At 42.9% G+C, this 20565-nt stretch overlaps 1 protein-coding gene across 3 annotated transcripts in view; it reads left to right on the top strand.

The window, feature by feature from the left end:
- The window catches only part of GLG1 (golgi glycoprotein 1), a 153285-nt gene that overhangs the window by 127468 nt on the left and 5252 nt on the right, over window positions 1-20565 (top strand). For 2 of the 3 annotated variants that reach the window (XM_040443124.1, XM_040443122.1), the window contains exons 13-25: window positions 1858-1944; window positions 3234-3296; window positions 4017-4130; window positions 5152-5240; window positions 6364-6481; window positions 7687-7779; window positions 11355-11492; window positions 13574-13697; window positions 14613-14755; window positions 14946-15047; window positions 16202-16309; window positions 17906-18026; window positions 18645-18751. In XM_040443124.1, coding sequence (XP_040299058.1) covers window positions 1858-1944; window positions 3234-3296; window positions 4017-4130; window positions 5152-5240; window positions 6364-6481; window positions 7687-7779; window positions 11355-11492; window positions 13574-13697; window positions 14613-14755; window positions 14946-15047; window positions 16202-16309; window positions 17906-18026; window positions 18645-18751 — 1407 coding nt within the window. The remainder of the gene's footprint in view (window positions 1-1857; window positions 1945-3233; window positions 3297-4016; window positions 4131-5151; window positions 5241-6363; window positions 6482-7686; window positions 7780-11354; window positions 11493-13573; window positions 13698-14612; window positions 14756-14945; window positions 15048-16201; window positions 16310-17905; window positions 18027-18644; window positions 18752-20565) is intronic. The other variant, XM_040443123.1, reaches the window with a different exon arrangement.

Below are 20565 nucleotides of genomic sequence, written 5' to 3'. Positions count from 1 at the left end.
CCTTCTTTACCATATTTTCTTTTTCTTCCTATTTTTTAACTCATTCTAACTTTATTTTATATTGCCTTTTTTTTCTCTTCTCACTTTTATAAGGTACGTTAAGTCCTTTTGAGAGAAGGCAGTGTATAAATATAAACAATTCTAAATACTGGCATACATGAATAGCATGCATGCCATCCAGTAGTCCTGTAAGATATGTAGGAATGGGAATTATCTTTTCCATTTGGTAATTGACAGAATTGAGACTCAAGAAGTGAAGGAAGTGTACTGACTTCCTTTCCTAATACTCAGGTGTAATCCTAACCAGACATCTGGTCCATTGTGTCATAACCTCTCCATACCGGAAAGCATAGAGAAGCAGCAGCCCCCAGAATTACATGTATGCTGTGAATGGTTCCTGACGATTTTGTGCCTGCTTTAAAAAAATAGAAAAGCTACATTACTGCTTTCTAGCAAATTAAGTTAGAAGGTAGTGTGTCCTCTGTGGTGAGGAGTAAGTCCTTGTTTAAAGCTCCAGTAATACTAGAACAAAGTGTGAACTCAGGTTTCCAGGTTCTATTTTTACTACTCCAGAACATCCTCTGGGATTAAACTATTAAAAACTTACCCGTGCAGGAATTGGGTATGTTTAAGAAGCAACATGGCTCACTATTCAGATCTGCTCACCCTGGGAACACCATTTTCAGCAGGCTACCTCCTGGGCCTGCTGCAGTTCTGTCAAATTTATTGTTAGAAAACGCTTGCAGTTCAGCTTTCTGCTGCCTCTGTCTAATGAAACAAAAGATATGGTCACATGGAATCCCAGAAAACAGTTTCTTTCCATACCCCCTTTGAAGTAACAGTGAGAAAGCTATGCTGTGTGGCAGTCCATTGCTGTGGAGCTTGGCTCAGGAAAGGATTCTATGACTGGGATTTTTCCCTTAGCCATTTATCTTACTCCCGAGGTTTTATGCATTTTCCTTTAGGGATTCCCCACCCCACCCCTGCTTTCTGGGCATTGCATAATTCCTACACCCCCCTGCTCATCACTTCCTATTCTAATTCCAAAACAGAGACTCTTGCAAAATAGTAAGTTAAACTTGATCCTTTAATAGAGCCCTTTGCTGAGAAATAGCTGTTGATATGCTTTGGGAAAATGAGCTTCTGTTCTACTTAAAACCTCTGTGTTTCTAAAGGGAATAGTCATGGAATGATACTATGAGGTCTCTCCAGGTCAGTTTCCAAAGCCTAGACGAGATAGTGTTTAGATGTCCAAACCCTAATGTGCTCACTTGCTTTGCAGCTTTCCTCAGGATCTTTCTATGTGGGCCAAGGTTAGAATCCCACATTTGACTTGCAGGAGCTATAAGTTCTATGCTGTTTTGGATCCTGGGTCCCAGCCTACTTTGCTTGTGAAAAGTCTTAAAATATTCCATGTCTTTCCCTGTAAATCTGTTGTTCGTTGATTATTATTGGTGCTCAGATTTAAAATGGGAGCAAAGGTGATCAAAACATAGGTTAAAATTGAATGGCAGGTTGTTGATAGAGTGGAATAAAGGCCTGATAAAATTTTTAGACTCTGAGGACGTCTCGACATTGATTCTTGTTGGACTTACTGATTGGGCCTTCTGTAGGATTTGCGTGGCTATTGTAGCCCCTTGTGACCCTCTTAACTACCCTTTTACATCAAGTACTTATTTTTCAACAATCCCAGTTTGGGGACTCAAATAAAGCTTTAGTGTTCTGTTCAGTGAAATAGTTTTTAAAAGGAAGGATAAGGAGGACCACTGAAAAGGAAGTAGTAGACCCTGTTCTCTCTGCTTCCCTTGTTCATTTATATAATTGACACATGCCAAGGGATTGCTTTCTTACTTGCAGGAGCTAGAGTGCCTCCAGGACCACCTTGACGACCTGGCTGTAGAGTGCAGAGATATAGTCGGCAACCTCACTGAGTTAGAATCTGAGGTAAGCAGCTTGTAGATGGCGGCAGCCCTGTCAGCAACCTGTCCTCTGTTCTCAGGCTTGCTGTTTTTCAGCCCCGAGAGTGTCACTTCTCTCCGCTGGCTTTACCAAGAAGTGTTTTGTTTTGTTTCCTAAACCCCTCTCCTTATTTCTCCAGAGAAATAGCCCATACGTTTAGCCCTTTGGTTTTCTTCATAAATTAGAATTATCACAGTGATTAGACCAATCTTTTCCCTGGCCTTTAAGAAAAGCTAGCAGCTGTGCTTCAGATCTCTCAATCACGTGCAAGACCAGTCCGAACATTCCCGTTCCTGTTCTCTTACCTTAGCTCTTTCGGTTAGGTCATCTGGTAATGTTTGTGTCATCATTAAGAAAATAAAAGGCTGGGATTTCCACTTAAATGTGGAAGATTGAATGCACGTGTTTATCCGTGTTTCATCCTGTAACTCACTAAAATATTAAAAAAGAAATTAGAAAGTCTCATAAGCAAGAAATACTATTTAGAAATACAGCATTACTGGGGAAGGAGCAGATAAAAATGTTAAAATGGTCTTGTGGGAGCAGAAATCAGGGAAATGGGAAATTGCTATTTTTTTTATCATAAGCCTTTTAGAACTGTTTGAATTGTCAAAAGTATCAATACGTACAATTACATTGCTCAGCTAGTCTTTTTTTTTTTTTTTTTGCTTTCTATTTTTCAAAAGTTTATTGCTTTCTTTCATTTTCTGTCATCTCCCTTCTCCAATTTTCATTGTCCTTATGGGCTTTTGAGGACATTCTGGGGTGTGTCGCTCTTTAAAGGAAGATATTATTTCAGCAGCTAGTGCTGCACAGAGGTTGCTGTCTGCTTAAAGGCATTTGTGTATGTTCCCCAGAGGCAGTGGTTTGTCGTCTGTTTTAGGAGCTTATAAACTAAAGACAGATGTCAGTTACCCGCATTTTCATTTTGAACTGCTTAGCCATTTGGAAAAACTCCAAAGGCTAAACACTAGGATTACTGTTAAATGTTTTATTTTCTGTACTGTTCTTAATTCTGCCTTATCTTTTGCTCAGGCCCAAGGGGTATCTGCCTCTAGAAAACCTTGCCTTTCAGAATATAATGAAGGAGCAATTCTCTCTGTGCTGTGGCTGTCTAACCTAAAGACCAGACTAGCTTCCAGATGGACACCTTAGATTATGGCGATGGCAAATGCCCATCAGTTGTTACTGAGTCAGAAACACAAACTTGCCCCGCTTCCTAAACTACTGGCTCTTTCTAAAACAGAATTATTAATATGTTTAATCTCCCACAGGATATTCAGATCGAAGCCTTACTGATGAGAGCCTGTGAGCCCATAATTCAGAACTTCTGCCACGTAAGTAATGTCTGGAGAAATGGATTCAAAACAAAACCAAATTCACTGGGACTTTGTGTGTTGCACTAACTTCCTTGTCTTTGGCATACATTACTCCTGAGTGATCATCAGATTGACGAATTAAAGTGAAAAATGTAAACAAAATCAAGAGACGGGTGCCACCATCCTCAGAAACCTTATTTGATTATCATTGGTAGATGACCTGGTATGTGGTTAGTGGCAGTTGTGGAGATGCCCTTTACAGGGGGCAGGGGGAGGCCCTCCTGAGCATAGCTGTATTGCCGCCAATACATCAGCCTGGGGTTTGTTAGCATTAATAGTAGCTGCACCTCCCGACTCTCTTCTTGTAAATTAAATTAAATTAATTCTGTTATTTTGAACTAGCTAAATTACAGGGGTGAAACCATGCAGGAACCAGGAGGCAATGTTGGGTGTGATGCTGAAAGCCAGCTGCTGGCGTCATGTAGGGGAAGGAGTAAAAACCCTGCACAGTACATGTTCTTGTCGGGAGCTTCATGCAGGGCAGCTTGCTGTGCCAATACTGATAAACACTGATAAACATCCCTTGTAATTTTGCAGGCTTATTTTGGTATAATTTATGAGGCATCTTGTTGGTGAAGGCTCTAGAATCAGTCTCGTTTTCCATTTTCGTGAACTAGGGTGCACGATTTGTTCACTAATTGTTAGAAATGAAATGTAAATGTGCACTGCCTTCCCCAGGATGTGGCAGATAACCAGATAGACTCTGGGGACCTGATGGAGTGTCTGATTCAGAACAAACACCAGAAGGATATGAATGAGAAGTGCGCCATTGGAGTTACCCACTTCCAGCTGGTGAGTAACACCAGGCAAATCCTGACTGTCTTGGCTGCTTGGATGGCTCTGAATTCTTTCTCTTCCAGAGCATCAGGGCACCTCTTCTGTGAGAAATCTTTTTTTTCCAAATATATGTCCTCTCTGGTTCTCAAAAAATACGGTCTTTTCCACTATGGCCAGGCACGATGGTAGGCTCTAGGAATGCAGTGCTAAATAAAGATGGAGTCTGTACCCTTAGGGAATAGAGATGAGTCACATTGTTTGCTTTTCATAAGATACGTTAACCTTTGCTTGCACAGAAAGTATGAATGGGATCTGCTGTTTTGTCATTGTGCAGTGCAGCAGCCCAAATGTCTATCAGTGTACTGAACTCTGAAGCCTTTTTTTTCTTCTAAATCGTACTACCCAGGTCTGGCATCCACATAAGGTTAAACTGTACTTTTCACAGTTACACATGTCTAAAGAAAGTGTTTCTGGTAAAGCAAGCACTTCCTTCCTGGGAGGATGGAATCTGTCATCTGTATAAAATTGATCTCTTCCCAGGGCCTATGGGCTACGTGGCTTCCTTTACCAAATGATATTGAGGGCCTCTGGAGTGTGGGTACTGGAGACAGTGGGCAACAAACCCTGCCCTTGTCTGTTCTGTGTTCTAGTAAGAGAAAGACACAAAACACGTTTACAAATAAGTACAGAGTCTCAGGTGGGCTAGAGCTGCATAAGGGCTAGAGGATGAAGGAGAAAGGGGACTTGAGAAGGAGGTGTTTGAGTAGAAATGCTGAGGAGGTGATGCGCGGACCAGGGAGGATCTGGGAGAAGGGCTTCGTGGCAGAGGGAGCAGCATGATTGGAATGGCAGGAACGCCAGGGTACCCTTAGCAGAGGGAATAAGGGGGAGGTTGGCAGGTCACGAAGTCTGAGATGGAGAGCAAGTTTCACAGGGCATGGAAGGCAGGCTTCTGCAGTCTCTGTGCAATCAGCCAGCACTGCCAATCGGAACTTGCCACAGAGCTGCTGATTTTCTTTCTCATCATCTTTTTCAGGTGCAGATGAAGGATTTTCGGTTTTCTTACAAGTTTAAAATGGCCTGCAAGGAGGATGTGTTGAAACTTTGCCCCAACATAAAAAAGAAGTATGTAACGTTTAATTGATTAATTCTGCTTCCCTAAACTCTGGACAAATGTCCTGTGTACTGGTAGGGTTAGCCTTGGAGGCCTGCACACTCCCTTGGTAGTACGGCCATGCACTTGGGCTGTGTGGCCACATGATCTTTGTGGCTGCCTGCAGCCACAGGGGACGGTGGTCGTTCTGACACAGAGAGCCTGGAGGCTAAAGGGGCGATTTTAATGTTCCCAGGTTCAGGCTGTCTGACTGAAGAGGCAGATTTAGATTGTTACTTAGAGAAGCCAGTTATAGTATGAATAAGAGGTTAACTGCCTCCCAACATCATTCCATTATGTTAACTCTTTGGGAGAGCAGCAGGGGCTTTTACTGAATTAGAGGTCTAGTTTGGAAACAAAAACTTTATTCATTTATGAATTCAGTCTCCGGGCGCCTGGGTGGCTCAGTCGGTTAGGCGTCCCACTTTTGATTTTGGCTCAGGTTATGATCTCACAGTTAATGACATCAAGCCCCGCATCGGGCTCTGCGTGGACAGTGCGGTGCCTACTTGGCATTCTCACTCTCTTTCTCTGCTCCTCCCCTGCTCACACTGGCTCTCTCTCAAAAATAAACATAAAAAAAAAAAAAAAAGAATTAGGTCTCAGTGAAGACAGTGATGGGCTTTTACAGCATGGCTGCCTGAGTTCTTCCATCTTACTCTTTGCAAAGGCATGTTTCTAGAACACATCCCTCTCCCTCATATAAATCAAGTTCCCATTTTGCTCAAGGTTCTGTACCTCTCAAGAATGAATTTCACAGCTCATCAAAGAAAGACACAGTCTAGAGTTAAGAGCAGCATTCCTCTCTGGTCTCATGTTTTTAGCAAAATAAGCATTGAACTGTCCTTACGTCCCCTCTGTGGCCTCCCTACCTGTCAGGATTGTAGTGCGCCTTCAGTCATTTGTTACATAGAGAGTCAGGTTACTGCTTTTAGCGCTTTTAACACAATGAGACTTCTAGAAAAAGCATTCAAAAACGTGGTAAAGAGGGTCATGCATTCTGGAGTGTTGATGTGGCCCCTGCCCCAGCTCAGCCCCTGGCTCTCTGCCCTCATGTGGCTCCAGCCAGTCTCAGCCTTCTCCTTTCCTTGGCAGGGTGGACGTGGTGATCTGTCTGAGCACCACTGTGCGCAATGACACTCTACAGGAAGCCAAGGAACACAGGGTGTCCCTGAAGTGCCGCAAGCAGCTGCGGGTGGAGGAGCTAGAGATGGTAATGCCTCATAGCACAGCCTCTGGTCCCAGAAACACAGAGGCGGGTCTGGAAAGTTGGGTGAAGGGTGAGGGCAAATTGAAAGGTTTTAGCCATTATTATGATTGTTAAGATTTGGAGCCTTGTGCTCAGATCTTACCATGTGACAGCTTCTTGCTTCACTTTTCCTAACCGATAAAGTATTTTTACCACATGTAACTGGAAGCTCACTATAGGACAAGCTGTAAGCGCATGATACAGTCCGTGCATCAGTAATGCCCTCAAGGATCAAGGGTCTCTCCCTGTTTGCTTTGCTGTTCGTGGCACCAGCTTCATGGTAAGGCTGCTTCCCCTCACCATGGCTACCTGCAGCGGCTCTGGCCTCCTGCTCCACGTTGTCTCCAGCAGGAAAGTAGAACAGGAGAGACCTCCTCCCTCCCCCACAGCCCGTAGCCAGATCCTTCCCTCAATTTGCTTGTGTCAGCTGGAGATCTGTGCCCACTCCCTGACCAACAACAGTCTCCAGGGGAATGCCATGCCCTGAAGAGCTTACAGATCACGAGGTACAACAGTTACTGGCAAGTCGAATGCAGTGTGCGCTCTAAGGGGAAACTTACGTTGCTTTTGAGGTTAAGCTAAACAGCTAAAAATGTTTAGTATATTCTGTATTGTGAATTCTACTTATTTCACTTCAGTCTAAATAAAAACTAAAAACTAGTAATGAACACCAAACACCAGTAATATTGCAAAAGTTACATTACCAGATTTTCACGTAGGGTGGGAGTGATTCGGTGGTAATTATGTGTTAAGTGGAGCTCTCCTCGATATCCTAGTGTAATTGAGACTTTGGGTCCCTAGCGTTGGACCTCGCTCTTTCAATAAAACAATAATAAAAGTAGAACCCTACATTTATATAATGCTTTAATTTCCTGAAGTGGTTTCCACATCATATTATCTTACTTCATTTCACAGCAGTCCTGCGAAGGGGCCGGGTAGGTGGCAGCATTTTGTTTTGCAAAAAAAGTCCAAGGCCATCTAGCTAGTTAGTGCAGAATTGAAACTAAATGCCAGCTCTCCTTTTACTGCGGTGGCCCCACTGCTCCTATTTTGCTGTGTAAAGGTTGTGGTCACTAGACAAGACCTGGTCAGTACGTGAATATGTAGAACATTTGACATCTCCAGTTTCGAGTAACCTCACTTTTCCATGCTGGCCCCCTCCCATACAGACAGAGGACATCCGTCTGGAACCAGATCTGTATGAAGCTTGCAAGAGTGACATCAAGAACTACTGTTCCACTGTGCAGTATGGCAATGCTCAGGTAACTGTCTGTTTATATTTTTTAATTGTGAAACTGTGAAGGTAACATTTTGGGACACCTAAGTGGCTCAGTCGGTTAAGTGTCTGACTTTTTATTGCAGCTTAGGTCATGATCTCATGGTTCGTGAGTGTGAGCCCCACATTGTGCTCTCTGCTGGCTGTGAGGAGCCTGCTTGGGATTCTCTCTCTCTCTCTCTCTCTCTCTCTCTCTCTCTCTTTCTCTTTGTCCCTCCCCATCTTGTGCGCTTGTGCTCTCTCTCTCACTCTCTCAAAATACACTTGAAAAAATTTTTTATTGTTATGTTTATTTATTTAGAGAGAGATTGAGAGACAGAGTGCGAGGGGGGAGGGGCAGTGAGAGAGGGAGACAGAATCTGAAGCAGGCTCCAGGCTCTGCACTGTCAACACAGAGCCTGATGTGGGGCTCGAACACATGAGTGTGAGATCATGACCTGAGTCAAAGTTGGACGTTCAACTGACTGAGCCACCCAGGCGCCCCTCAAAATACACTTTAAGTTAAAAAAAAAAAAAAAAAAAAAGAGGGGGGGGCGCCTGAGTGGCTCACTCAGTTAAGTGTCTGACTCTTGGTTTTGGCTAAGGTCATGATCTCACGGTTCATGCGTTCAAGTCCCACATCAGGCTCCACACTGACAGCATAGAGCCTGCTTGGGATTCTCTCTCTCCCTGTCTGTACTCCCCCCCCCCCCCCCCCCCCCCCCCCCACCACCCCAGCCCCTTTTTTCATAAAAAATAAATAAAAATAAAAAAAAAAAAAAAAAGAAAATGTGAAGTTAACATTTTAGCCATGAATTCTTTGCTGGTGGAATGAGCCTCGTCACATTCTGTCCAGCCTAGTCATCCCCTCCTAAGCTTTACCAGACTTTCCCAAAGGAAGTTCCTTACTTGCATTCCTCATGTTCTCCTGTTCATTCTCTTCCCTCTTTCAGGTTAGCTTGTCCTTCTCCACCTTGTCTGCCTAAGAAGCTCTTCACAATCCTTCAAATGTCTCCTCCTCTGTGTAGCTTTTCTAACACCGTGTACCTCCAGAATTGATTATTCCCTTACTCTGTGCCTGTTGCACAAAAGTTCTTAACTGGAAGTCACATAGGAATCACCTGGGAAATCTTGTTTCTTTAACGCACAGAACTGGGCCCTGTCCTGAATTAGTATTAGTCAGGAATGAAGTACAAAGAAGTGATTTTTTTTTTCTTGTAATGTTCTTCTAGTGACTCAGCTACGTTTTCTAGTTCAGGGAATTGCCCTGAAAGCACCACACTGGTGCTTTAGCCTTTGAGATAGTGGCTTCATTATCGTCTTGTATCTGCTATTGCTGATGTCTGTCTCACTCTCGTGTCTGTGCAGATCATCTACTCTGAATTTTCTCTTTATCTTTAATGATCCATAATTCCGCTGGCATGTAATCAGGGATGGGTTGTTTTTTTTGTTTTTTTTTTTTTTTTTTTCCTTTATCTTAGTTGGCTCTTTCAGTCTCAGAATTCATGTTTTTCTCAGTTTGGAGAAATTCTCAATTATTGTTTTCTTCCAAATACTGCCTTGCTTTTACTTCCTTCTAGAACTCATATTAGACAGTTGGAAGGAACATCTGAATCTGTCCTCCATGTCTCTTCACTTTTTCTTTCATACTTGCCATTTCTTTGTTATTTGTACTGCATTGAGGTAATTCCTCAGGTCTATCTCCCAGCTTAAAGATGTATTCTTCAGCTGTGTCCATTCTGTTTTTAGAGAGACTCCCAGTTGGGAGTTTTATATTTTGTTTCCAGAATCTGTTACTGGTTCCTCTCATAACCATCTGTTCTTGATTCTGGTTTACCATTTCTTTCTGTATTGTTCTGAGGACATTAAATATATTTTTTTAATTGTTCTCTTACTTTTTCCTCTCAGTTATTTGGTGATTCTTGGTTGTCCCTTGAGGATTTCATAGAAGTCTCATGACTTTATGCTACAGCTCTAGTTCCTGCAGATTCCCATCTGCTTCCCTTCTTTATCATTTATTTCAGTTTTTAAAAAAAATTTTTTAATGTTTATTTATTTTTGAGAGAGAGAGAGAGAGACACATTGTGAGCAGGGGATGGGGAGAGAGAGGGAGACCCAGAATTCAAAGCAGGCTCCAGGCTCTGAGCTATCAGAGCAGAGCCTGACGTGGGGCTCAAACTCATAAACCATTAGATTGTGACCTGAGCCGAAGTCGAGGCTTAACGAACTGAGCCACCCAGGCGCCCCTCATTTTTTTTTTTTAATAATATCTAAAAGGTTGGTGTAAGGAAGGGGAAATTTATACTCAATTCACTATCTTAAAATCCATCATATGGCACTTTATGCTTTTATGTTAACCCGCTCATCTTTTTTTTTTTTAAGGTTTTTTTTTTAAATTTTTTTTTTTTTTCAAACGTTTATTTATTTTTGGGACAGAGAGAGACAGAGCATGAACGGGGGAGGGGCAGAGAGAGGGAGACACAGAATTCAAAACAGGCTCCAGGCTCTGAGCTGTCAGCACAGAGCCCGGCGTGGGGCTCGAACTCACGGAGCGCGAGATCGTGACCTGAGCTGAAGTCGGACGCTTAACCGACTGAGCCACCCAGACGCCTCTCATCTTTTTTTTTTTAAGTTTGTTTTTGAGAGAGCGAGAGACAGAGCCCAAGCGACGGGAGGGTCAGAGAGAGAGAGGGAGATACAGAGTCCAAAGCAGGCTCCAGTCTCTGAGCTGTCAGCACAGAGCCCAACACAGGGCTTGAACTTACACACTGTGAGACCATGACCAGAGCCGAAGCCAGATGTCCAATGAATTGAACCACCCAGGCACCCCTCATCTTTTTTTTTTCTTAGATATTTGTTTATTTTTTGAGAGAAACAGAGGGGAGGGTGGAGGGGAAGAAAGAGAGGAAGAGAATCCCAAGCAGGCTTTGCAGCGTCAGCACACAGCCTGACACAGGGCTCGATCCCACGAACCATGAGGTCATGACCTGAGCTGAAATCCAGAGTCAGATGCTTAACCGACTGAGCCACCCATTGTTTTATTTATTTATCATTTTTTGATTTGTTTATTGTAGTTGTTTGTAAAAGTTTGCCCTGTGAGACTGTGTATTTATCAGGGGTAGCGACTGGGCCTCATTCATACCTGGCATCTAATGCTCTATTCTCATGGGGTAAATGGTGAGTGGAACTGAACCTCCTAGCTTGTGCCTACTGACTAGTCAGGGATATTGTTCCCTAGAAAAGCAGAGTGCCTAACGTGTGCTCCAAAAGGAGTCTTGACAAAGAAGAGCTAGAGGACAGAAAAAAACAAGAATCTTGAGGGGGATTCCTTCCCTTTAGCCTCCAGTGCAGCCTGCTCAACTCATCCATTATTTTTATACAGTCTGGTTCACTGTTAGACCTAAAGCTGTAAATCTGCAAGCATAATTCTCCTTGGTGAGGAAATTCTGACTCCTCTTACCTTGGAATTAGGAATGGAATGAAAGAGAGGGGATGCACTAAGAACTGAATGCTGTAGTGAGAACATATAGATTATCAATCCCTGATACATCCCTTAACTTGACCATAATTCTTATGCCCTAGATTATTGAATGCCTGAAAGAAAACAAGAAGCAGCTAAGTACTCGTTGCCACCAGAAAGTTTTTAAGCTACAGGAGACAGAGATGATGGACCCGGAACTAGACTATACACTTATGAGAGTCTGCAAGCAGATGATAAAGGTAAGGGATCCCAAACCAGGGGCTAAGTACAGGGTAAATAAAAATAACAACATAAGCTTCTTTAAACTTGGGAGCAAATTTTATAATCTTTCCACTCATCCTGTTTTATACAGAGGAGACAGTGGTTCTCGTGGTGTGGTCCCTAGCTCAACTGCATCATCACCCCCTGGAAACTTACAAATGCTTAGGCCCCACCCTCTGCCTACTGAATCAGAAACTCTGGGAGCAGAGCTAATAGCTTTAACAAGCCTTCCAGTCGATTCTGATGCACGCTCAAGTTTGACAACCATCGAGCTAAGCTAACTGGCCTCACTTTGACCTAAGGCACAAGTAAATAGATAACCAGTAAATATATGATTGATTTTGAGGGCAGTTAGTGGTAGGTATGTTGAGAAAGTCACCACCAAATGTCTTGATCATCCACCTACCACAGTCAAAAGGCTTTTCTATTTTATATGTTCTTTTGTTTCATATACTTCTCCAGTGAACGTTCTCTGTAACAGGCTAACTTGAGAACCTAAATGCCAGTTCCTTGTATCCACATGTATAAAGAGATTTAAATTTAAGGTTCTAATACACTTAAGATAAAATAAAAGCAAATGCTTTATTAAAATAAAATGTTACTTAAAAAATAAAATACTACTTTTAAAATAAAATGCTGGTCCACTCTGGAAAACAGTATGGAGGTTCCTCAAAAAACTAAAAATAGAACTACCCTACGACCCAGCAATTGCAAAACTAGGTATTTATCCAAGGGATACAGGTGTGCTGTTTCGAAGGGACACATGCACCCCCATGTTTATAGCAGCACTATCGACAATAGCCAAAGTATGGAAAGAGCCCAAATGTCCATCCATGGATGAATGGATAAAGAAGATGTATATATACACACAATGGAGTATTACTCGGCAATCAAAAAGAATCACATCTTGCCATTTGCAACTACGTGGATGGAACTGGAGGGTATTATGCTAAGTGAAATTAGTCAGAGAAAGACAAATACCATATGATTTCACTCATATGAGGACTTTAACAGACAAAACAGATGAACATAAGGGAAGGGAAACAAAAATAATATGAAAACAAGGAGGGAGACAAAACAGAAGAGACTCATAAATATGGAGAACAAATTGAGGGTTGCTGGATGGGTTGTGGGAAGGGGGATGGGCTAAATGGGTAAGAGGCACTAAGGAATCCACCCCTGAATCATTGTTCCACTATATGCGAACTAAATTGGATGTAAATTTTTAAAAATTAAATTAAAAAATAATAAATAAATAAATAAATTAATTAATTAAATAAATAAAATAAAACGCTGCTTTTCACTCTTTCAGATACCAAATAGAATTGTGAAAGTTAGAAATGTCTTTAGTTGACCCTGGTAGATTTGAGTCTTATGTAAAAGCTGAAATGCCAGGCTCTGATCTGAGGGAATTTTGTAAGATTTTGATGACTTTTGTAAAAATCAGTCATCAACTTATATTAAGATATCCGTAGGCTGTAATTAGCAGATACACTGTTGATTAGCAGATAGAGGTAGAATTTACTGTTAGTCCAAAATGGATCTCTGACTTCAAGGACACTAACGAGTGTACAGGGACTAGCCCCACACCGTTTGGTAGCATTATAGCACCCATAGTTAAAAGATGAACTAGACAGGTCCTTAACCCACATTCCTGTTCACATTGTTCAGTGGGTAATTTTTAAATTTCCCATTGGGATTGGGTGGATATGGCTTGAGGGCTACCTGGCCACCTGGTACAATGTTATGTTTTTACTTAAACAGTGTTTAAGATCATGAGATGCCATGTAATGTAACGTAGCCATGCAGGTACAGAATCAATCCTGTGCAAAATAGGAAACAGTGAGGGTAGTAGGGAGAAATGTGAGAGATACAGTAGAGACTCGATAAAAGGAGAAGTGGAGTCTGGGTGTTTATTCAGGCTTAGCTGTTTCTCTTGTACCAAGTGATATCTTCAAGCTGATTTTGTCATTAGCTCACCAGTAGGTGGAAGGGTGATGCAGATGATGTTCATTGCCATATTTGCATAACTACGTTTGTAAATCTTTGTTTCTTGCAGAGGTTCTGTCCAGAGGCAGATTCCAAAACCATGTTGCAGTGCTTGAAGCAAAATAAGAACAGTGAATTGATGGATCCCAAATGCAAACAGATGATAACCAAGCGCCAGATCACTCAGAACACAGGTAACATCACGGCTTGGCTTTCCTGGTTCCATTGAATGTGGCTTAAATGGAGCTGAGTCGACATATATCTACCTAATTAAACTACAGATATTTTGTTGCCTGTGGATTTCAAGGGAAGAGTCTGTATCTAGTAAGGAAAATAACATATTCTTCCTTCAAAGAGTATTTGGCAGAATGAAAGTCATAGGAAAGAGGAGACAGAGGAAGTCAAGGGTGGAGTTCTTTGAAAAGTCTAGAGATTTAACAAAACCATGCATGTGGCAGGAGAATATATGGGTAATGTTTTTTAGAACAGAGAAATTTCAGCTCTGAGTTGCAAGACCTTACAACATAGTGGGCAAGATGAGTCCAGTATTCTCAGTGTTTTCCAAAACGTCTGTTATGGGGAAGGTTGGTGATGGCTGAGTGATTTTTTTGAGAACTACTAAAGAATACTGGTACCAGCAGACCCCACAGACGTGCTGCAAGGTAGAATTCCTGGGGTCTCTGTGTCCACATCTACCCTTTCGTTTAATTATATTGCTGATTAAAAGCAGTGTAGTCAGGACTCTTGGATGACTCAGTAGGTTGAACATCCACCTCTTGATTTCAGCTCAGGTCATGATCCCAGGGTCTTAGGATTGAGCCCCGTGTTGTGCTCCACGCTGAGCCCACGTGGAGCCTGCTTAAAATATGCCCCCCCTCTTCCTCTCCCCCCCAAAATAAAAAATAAAAAACATGCACCCAGAAAAAAATTTTTTTAATTTAAAAAATAAAAACAGTGTAATGAATGCTCAGTAAATGTTTAGCAAATAAACAAATCAGTAGTTTATTTGTGGTCATTGATGTAATATGTACCCTTTTGAAAGGTAGATCTTGAATATTTTTGAATCCAGGTGGAATATTTTATCACATACTGACAACTTTCCACTCTAGATTACCGCTTAAACCCTGTGCTAAGGAAAGCCTGTAAAGCTGACATTCCTAAATTCTGCCATGGTATCCTGACTAAGGCCAAGGATGATTCGGAACTGGAAGGCCAAGTCATCTCGTGCCTCAAGCTCAGATATGCTGACCAGGTAAACAGTCCTGGGCTCTCTGCAGAGGTGTGTTTATAGAGGCCCCTCTACTCCTGGCAGGTTTTTCTTTGGAAGCCCCTAGCTTACTCCTACTTTCCCAAGACCTTTTTCGTACCTTCCCAAACCAGGGACCAAATAAAAAGCTCAAGCTGTCTAATAGGCTGATGAACTCTCCTTTTGTCATATGTAGCGGCTCTCTTCGGACTGTGAAGACCAGATCCGGATTATTATCCAGGAGTCCGCTCTGGATTACCGACTAGATCCTCAGCTCCAGCTACACTGCTCAGATGAGGTAGGATTTGGGTCTGAAGCTGGTTGTGAGCAGAGCTGGTCAGAGAAGTGTTTATTGAAGAAAAGTTCTGTACCGTCTTTCCCTTTAGCCCTGAATCCAGGGCCCATCTTCTGGACTTTTCATTGTTTGAATTTCTGGTTCCCTGTGACACTGAATTAGACTTGACATTCATCCTATCACTATAGAGTGTTGGTTCTATATTTCTCTGTTGTATTAGAGTGTTCTTTTACTATATCTGTCTCCGTATAGTTCTTCCTTCTCCTTATTCTGATGCTCAACTTAGAATTCCCCAAGACTTGCTAGAAAGAGAAAGTGCTCCTGGGGTGCCTGGGTGGCTTAGTTGGTTAAGTGTCCGACTTCAGCTCAGCTCATGATCTCACAGTTCATGGGTTTGAGCCCCACATTGGGCTCTGTACTGACAGTTTACAGCCTGGAGCCTGCTTCAGATTCTGTGTCTCCCTCTGTCTCTGCTCCTCCCCCACTTGCGCGCGTGCGCTCTCTCTCTCTCTCAAAAATAAATAAATGTTAAAAAAGTGGGGGGGGGGGGAGAAAGAAAGTGCTCCTATAATAGCGCTAAAGAAATGCCTGTCTTTGGACTTTGACTTCCTAGCTAGAAAAGCCCATGTGGAGAACTGTGTTCGACATATGTCAGTTTTAGGGGTTCATAGCTGAAGATTTTTTAAAGATGCTCACTCACAGCTCCCAAGGAAGACTTAAGTTTTTAATCTTTGGTGTGGACTGTGTTTTAGAACCTGTGTGTGTGTGTGTGTGTGTTGCCAAGTTGTGAGTTGAGGTTGACTCTGAACCTTTATAAATGTCAGCCATTTGCTTTTAGTATTTCACTTGGCTATGTAACCTTCCTCCTGTGGAATCAAGGAGTAGCCTTCTTTGTGACCAGTCCTGGGACACTCTGACTCAAATGTCAGGGTTGACAGCATAAACGTCAGTATAGTGACTGGTTTTTGACTCTGTGTGCCAGTCTTTGTGACAGTGAATGGAGCCCAGCATCTCATCCAGGACAGGGGGCGGGGCGTGAAGTCTACTAGGAGACTGAGGAGACATCCAGACCATATGGGAGGGTCACCAAACCTGCAGGTTTCAGAGACAGGGTTTCTGGTGACAGCAGAGATGTGTTTTGTGTGTCTCTGGAACAGATCTCCAATCTGTGTGCTGAGGAAGCAGCTGCCCAAGAGCAGACAGGTCAAGTAGAAGAGTGCCTCAAAGTTAACCTGCTCAAAATCAAAACGGACGCATGTAAAAAGGTAATACCGCCAATGGCCTTGTTTCCCTGCCTACTTTTCACAAAACTTTTTCTTCCCTTCTGATGCTGTAGTCTGCATATCTTAGCAAGAACATCTAAACCTTCCTTCCCGGGATTATACGTTTCTTCCCTCTTACGAAACTTTCACTAGATTCTTGGCAGTTAATCACCTATAACTGAAATATTCTTCCACGTGTACTGATTATTTATGAACATGTCTGAGCCCCATGACCAGGCCGTGGTTTAAGGCCCTGTGAGTGCAGAACTGAAAGCAAAATGTCAAGTCCAATAGTATCAGTAAAGATACTGCATTCATAAAAATCATTTCAGAAATAGCTTATAAAAACGAAGTTATCAAAACATGACTATTAAGCATACATTATCTTGGAAAATTGCAAATGAAATAATATATTGGATCTTTTTAAAAAAGCTTTGTCTTTTTTTGAAAAGTGTTTGAGTGATGTCATTTTTGAGTCACTGAATATTGTACACAGATATTTTCATCTGCTGAAAGGTTTCTGATTCCACACGGCCTGAGGAATAATGGGAGATGGCTAAAAGCTAAATCTAGATGTTTTCCTTGGACTAGTTTGTCATCAGATGATCCCATTTAACTTTGAAGAGTAATATAATATTTGGGTTTTGTTTTTTGTTTTCTTGTTTTTATTATTGTTGCTTTACAGGGCCTGTAGTCTCTCTTGAGAGCAAACTAATTTTTATTTAAGAAAGCACTTTTGGCCTTTTGTTACCTCCTGTTCTTTCAAGTCTAAATGGAAAGTCTGCAGAACTGATGTCACTTCCATCATGGTTATGTTCCTCTTGTTTAGGACATCTTTAGACTCACTAAGAGTTTTCCTTGCAGTAAAAATTATGCTCTGTGAATCTTTTTTATCTTTTGAGGATAACGGAGGTAACATGAAACATTATGCAAACATTTTTCTTTGTTTGCCTGGGAGTTTTAAAACTCTGGTTTTTATTTTTTTATTTTTTTTATATTTTTTTTAGTGTTTATGTATTTTTGAGAGAGAGAGAGATAGAGACAGATCGCGAGCAGGGAAGGGGCAGAGAGAGAGAGACACACACACAGAATCTGAAGCAGGCTCCAGGCTCTGAGCTGTCAGTACAGAGCCCAAGGCAGGGCTTAAACTCACAAGCTATGAGATCATGACCTGAGCCAAAGTTGGACACTTAATCAACTGAGCCACCCAGGTGCCGCAAAACTCTGGTTTTTGGATTTCACATTTTCATTTTTCTTAAGAAAATAGCTGTATTATAGCAACCGATAGAAATACTAACATTTAGTATGCAACATATACAGCCCACCAGACTGCCAGAAACCCACATCTGATCTTGTAGCCCCCACTTTGTTTAGCACATAGCTTTGATCATACTAGGCCTCCGAGTGTATGGAATCAGTTGCTAAAAATCTGCATTCTTTGTGTCATCACCACATTGTCCCTGTCTCAGAGTAAGTTCTGTTGTTAACCCATACCCCTCCCTCCTTGACTTTACTCTTCATATGTACAGTATTTGCAGATAACAAATCTGATGTATTTCCTCTATAAAAGCTTGCTCTACGATGATTCTTCCTTCTTAGGAAGTGTTAAACATGCTGAAGGAAAGCAAAGCAGACATCTTTGTGGACCCAGTTCTTCATACAGCGTGTGCCCTGGACATTAAGCACCACTGTGCAGCCATTACCCCCGGCCGAGGGCGTCGTAAGTCACTGTTCACTCTGGCCCTCTCTGAACTACCTTGGGAGGAGCACAGACTCCTTCTGAGACAGCACTTGCGGGTACTCTGTTCTCTAGCTGCAGCACAACCACAGACAACATCCTCTGGGGGCCTGGTTGATGCCGGGACTAGGCTTTTGTGGCAGAATGAATTTAGGAATGAATAATCCTGCAGGTTTGAACTGACCTAGCCATAACCAGAGGTAAGGTTCTGATAAAAAGGGAAGGTTGAGTTATTTATCAGGGAAGCAAAACTTAACTCATGATCATGGCCTCTTCCCCCTTGGCCAAACTAGAGCAGCTTCATCAGCTCACCCAGTGGCCACATTGGGTGGATCCTGGGCAGGTAGAAGAAAGTTGTTTCTGAGCCAGACATGCCCAATAAAATAAGAAGGTTTTAAGGGTCTGTGGGCAGCTGGTTCCTTGGAAACTCAACATCATTTTTCTCCATGTTAAATCTTTGGTCAAATTTCCTAGAATGGATTTAACTTTGTGTAGCCTATACATCTGAATTCTCTGGTGATAAGGTGCCCTCCTCCCCAACCTCATAGAAATTTCTGTTCTGTACAGTTTCAGACTCTTCTCATCCCTTTTCTTTCACAGAAATGTCCTGTCTCATGGAGGCCCTGGAGGATAAGCGGGTGAGGTTACAACCTGAGTGCAAAAAACGTCTCAATGACCGGATTGAAATGTGGAGTTATGCAGCAAAGGTAATGCCCAAGAGAATCTCCTGAAGTGGCCATCTCTGTCCGTTCCCCAGATATTCCACTTGTCTTTTTGTCCTTGTTGCGAGACCAGCAGTAAGTGTATTTGAAAAGTCTGTCACTGCCCTTGGAAGCCTCCCTGGCTGTCTCTGAGCCTGCGGCCACCATCTCCTTTTGCCAGTGTCTTCAGGCTTTGCCGGGGCCACTGCTTTGTCCTCACTTGCCCATAGTCCACCGTGGAAAAGTGAGTCACCCAAAGGATGGGATAAAAGCCAGCTGTGCAAAGAGAACCAGAAATCATGCCCAGGGGAAAGCAACCAGGCTGGCCACTGTTGTCTTAAATCTCGTTTTTCTGATTTTAGTCAGTGTTTGGCAGGAGCATATGTATGTGGGACTAGCCCCGGCCTTCGCCCTCAGCTAGACTGAAACAGGAACGCTGATAGGGTAGAGAGACATCAGGACAGGTGAATGTGTGTGATACCCAGGCAGACTTGGGCTAGGGGAGATTTTTCCTACAAAAATGCAGCCTCAGCGAGAAGAGTAACAGTTCATCTCATGTGCACATTGCTTTGTGGTGCGTAACACTTCACTGGACATACTACCTCACTGAACCTTGAAACGCAGCAGGGTAAGTGGAGTGATTATTTCCCCACTTTACAATGGAGGAAACTGTGACCTGCCCAAGGTGCCTCAGCGAGAAAGTCAGGTTTCTAGATCCACATTCTATCACCCCACATCGGGATGGACATTGCCAGTTGCCTTAGGTTAAGAAAGCGATCATGAGGACCCCCCTGCTTCCTGTCACCCATATGAAAGGTCAAGGGTACCAGGCAAACAGGAAAGACCATGACAAGTCTTCACACCTAGAAGTAAGGGAAATGAAGAGAAGGGATCGCAGCTGTCCAAGTAGCACATATGCCCCTCACCCCTTCTCCCTAAGGAACAAAGTTGGCTTGGAAGCCCTCCGTTAAGTGAGGCAGCGGAGAGGGGCCAAGTCAGTCTCTTCCTTCTCTCTGCTTCTGCTGGGGAGCTGCTAAACGTTGCTGCAAAGAGATTCCACTGCTTGTTTTGTGTCGACAGATGTCAGTGCTCAGATCACGTTAATCTCACTCTGCTCTACGTATGGAGGACGAGCATAGAAACACATGTAGCCAGACATCTCTGGGCACACCCTCTCAGGCACCCAGGCTAAGTTGAGACCCAAAGGAGCAGGTCCGTGTGCACCCGGGGAGCCTTTTGGCCCTGATTCTGCCATAGCAGGCTGCATAGAGAGAGGTCCGTTAAGAAAAGCAGTGAGGCTAACTGAGAATGAAGACTGGCTAGGCTGCAGAGCCTGTGATTACAGGAGCAATGCAGTGTACTCGGTCAGCCTGAGTCATACTTGCACAGTTTCTGATGGGACCGCACTCCTTATTTAATGGTGAGTGACAGGAAGTCAAGATACAGAACCAGCATCCAACACAATCTCAACTGTTTGTTCTCTGTGGTTTTTAATAATAAATCAGAATACCTAAGACCCTGTGTGACCTGGTACAAGTAATCACGTCCCACCCCTTGGCCTGTGGGTCTTCATCTGTAAAATGGGAGGAATACAATCTACTCTCAAGGATTGGTACGAGGACTAAATGATTGGAAACCTGTTGAGTGCTCTGCGAGGGCTTATGTGGCTAGGTCTTGAGTGTGAGGGCTGCTGTCAGGTTGGCAGGGGCGGGGATGGCGTGAGATGGATAATATGAGACCCCACCTCTTTGTAGTTGTCTGTATTTTCTCGCCTTATGTAGTAGATATATACCATAGTGTGATCAGGAAAAGGAGTTGTG

This window comes from Herpailurus yagouaroundi, unplaced genomic scaffold (assembly GCF_014898765.1).
Source record: "Herpailurus yagouaroundi ecotype Mexico unplaced genomic scaffold, PumYag 190, whole genome shotgun sequence".
Classification (NCBI taxonomy): Eukaryota; Metazoa; Chordata; class Mammalia; order Carnivora; family Felidae; genus Herpailurus; species Herpailurus yagouaroundi.
Note: the sequence above shows the minus strand (reverse complement) of the source record. Positions and strands in the feature narration are given on the sequence as shown.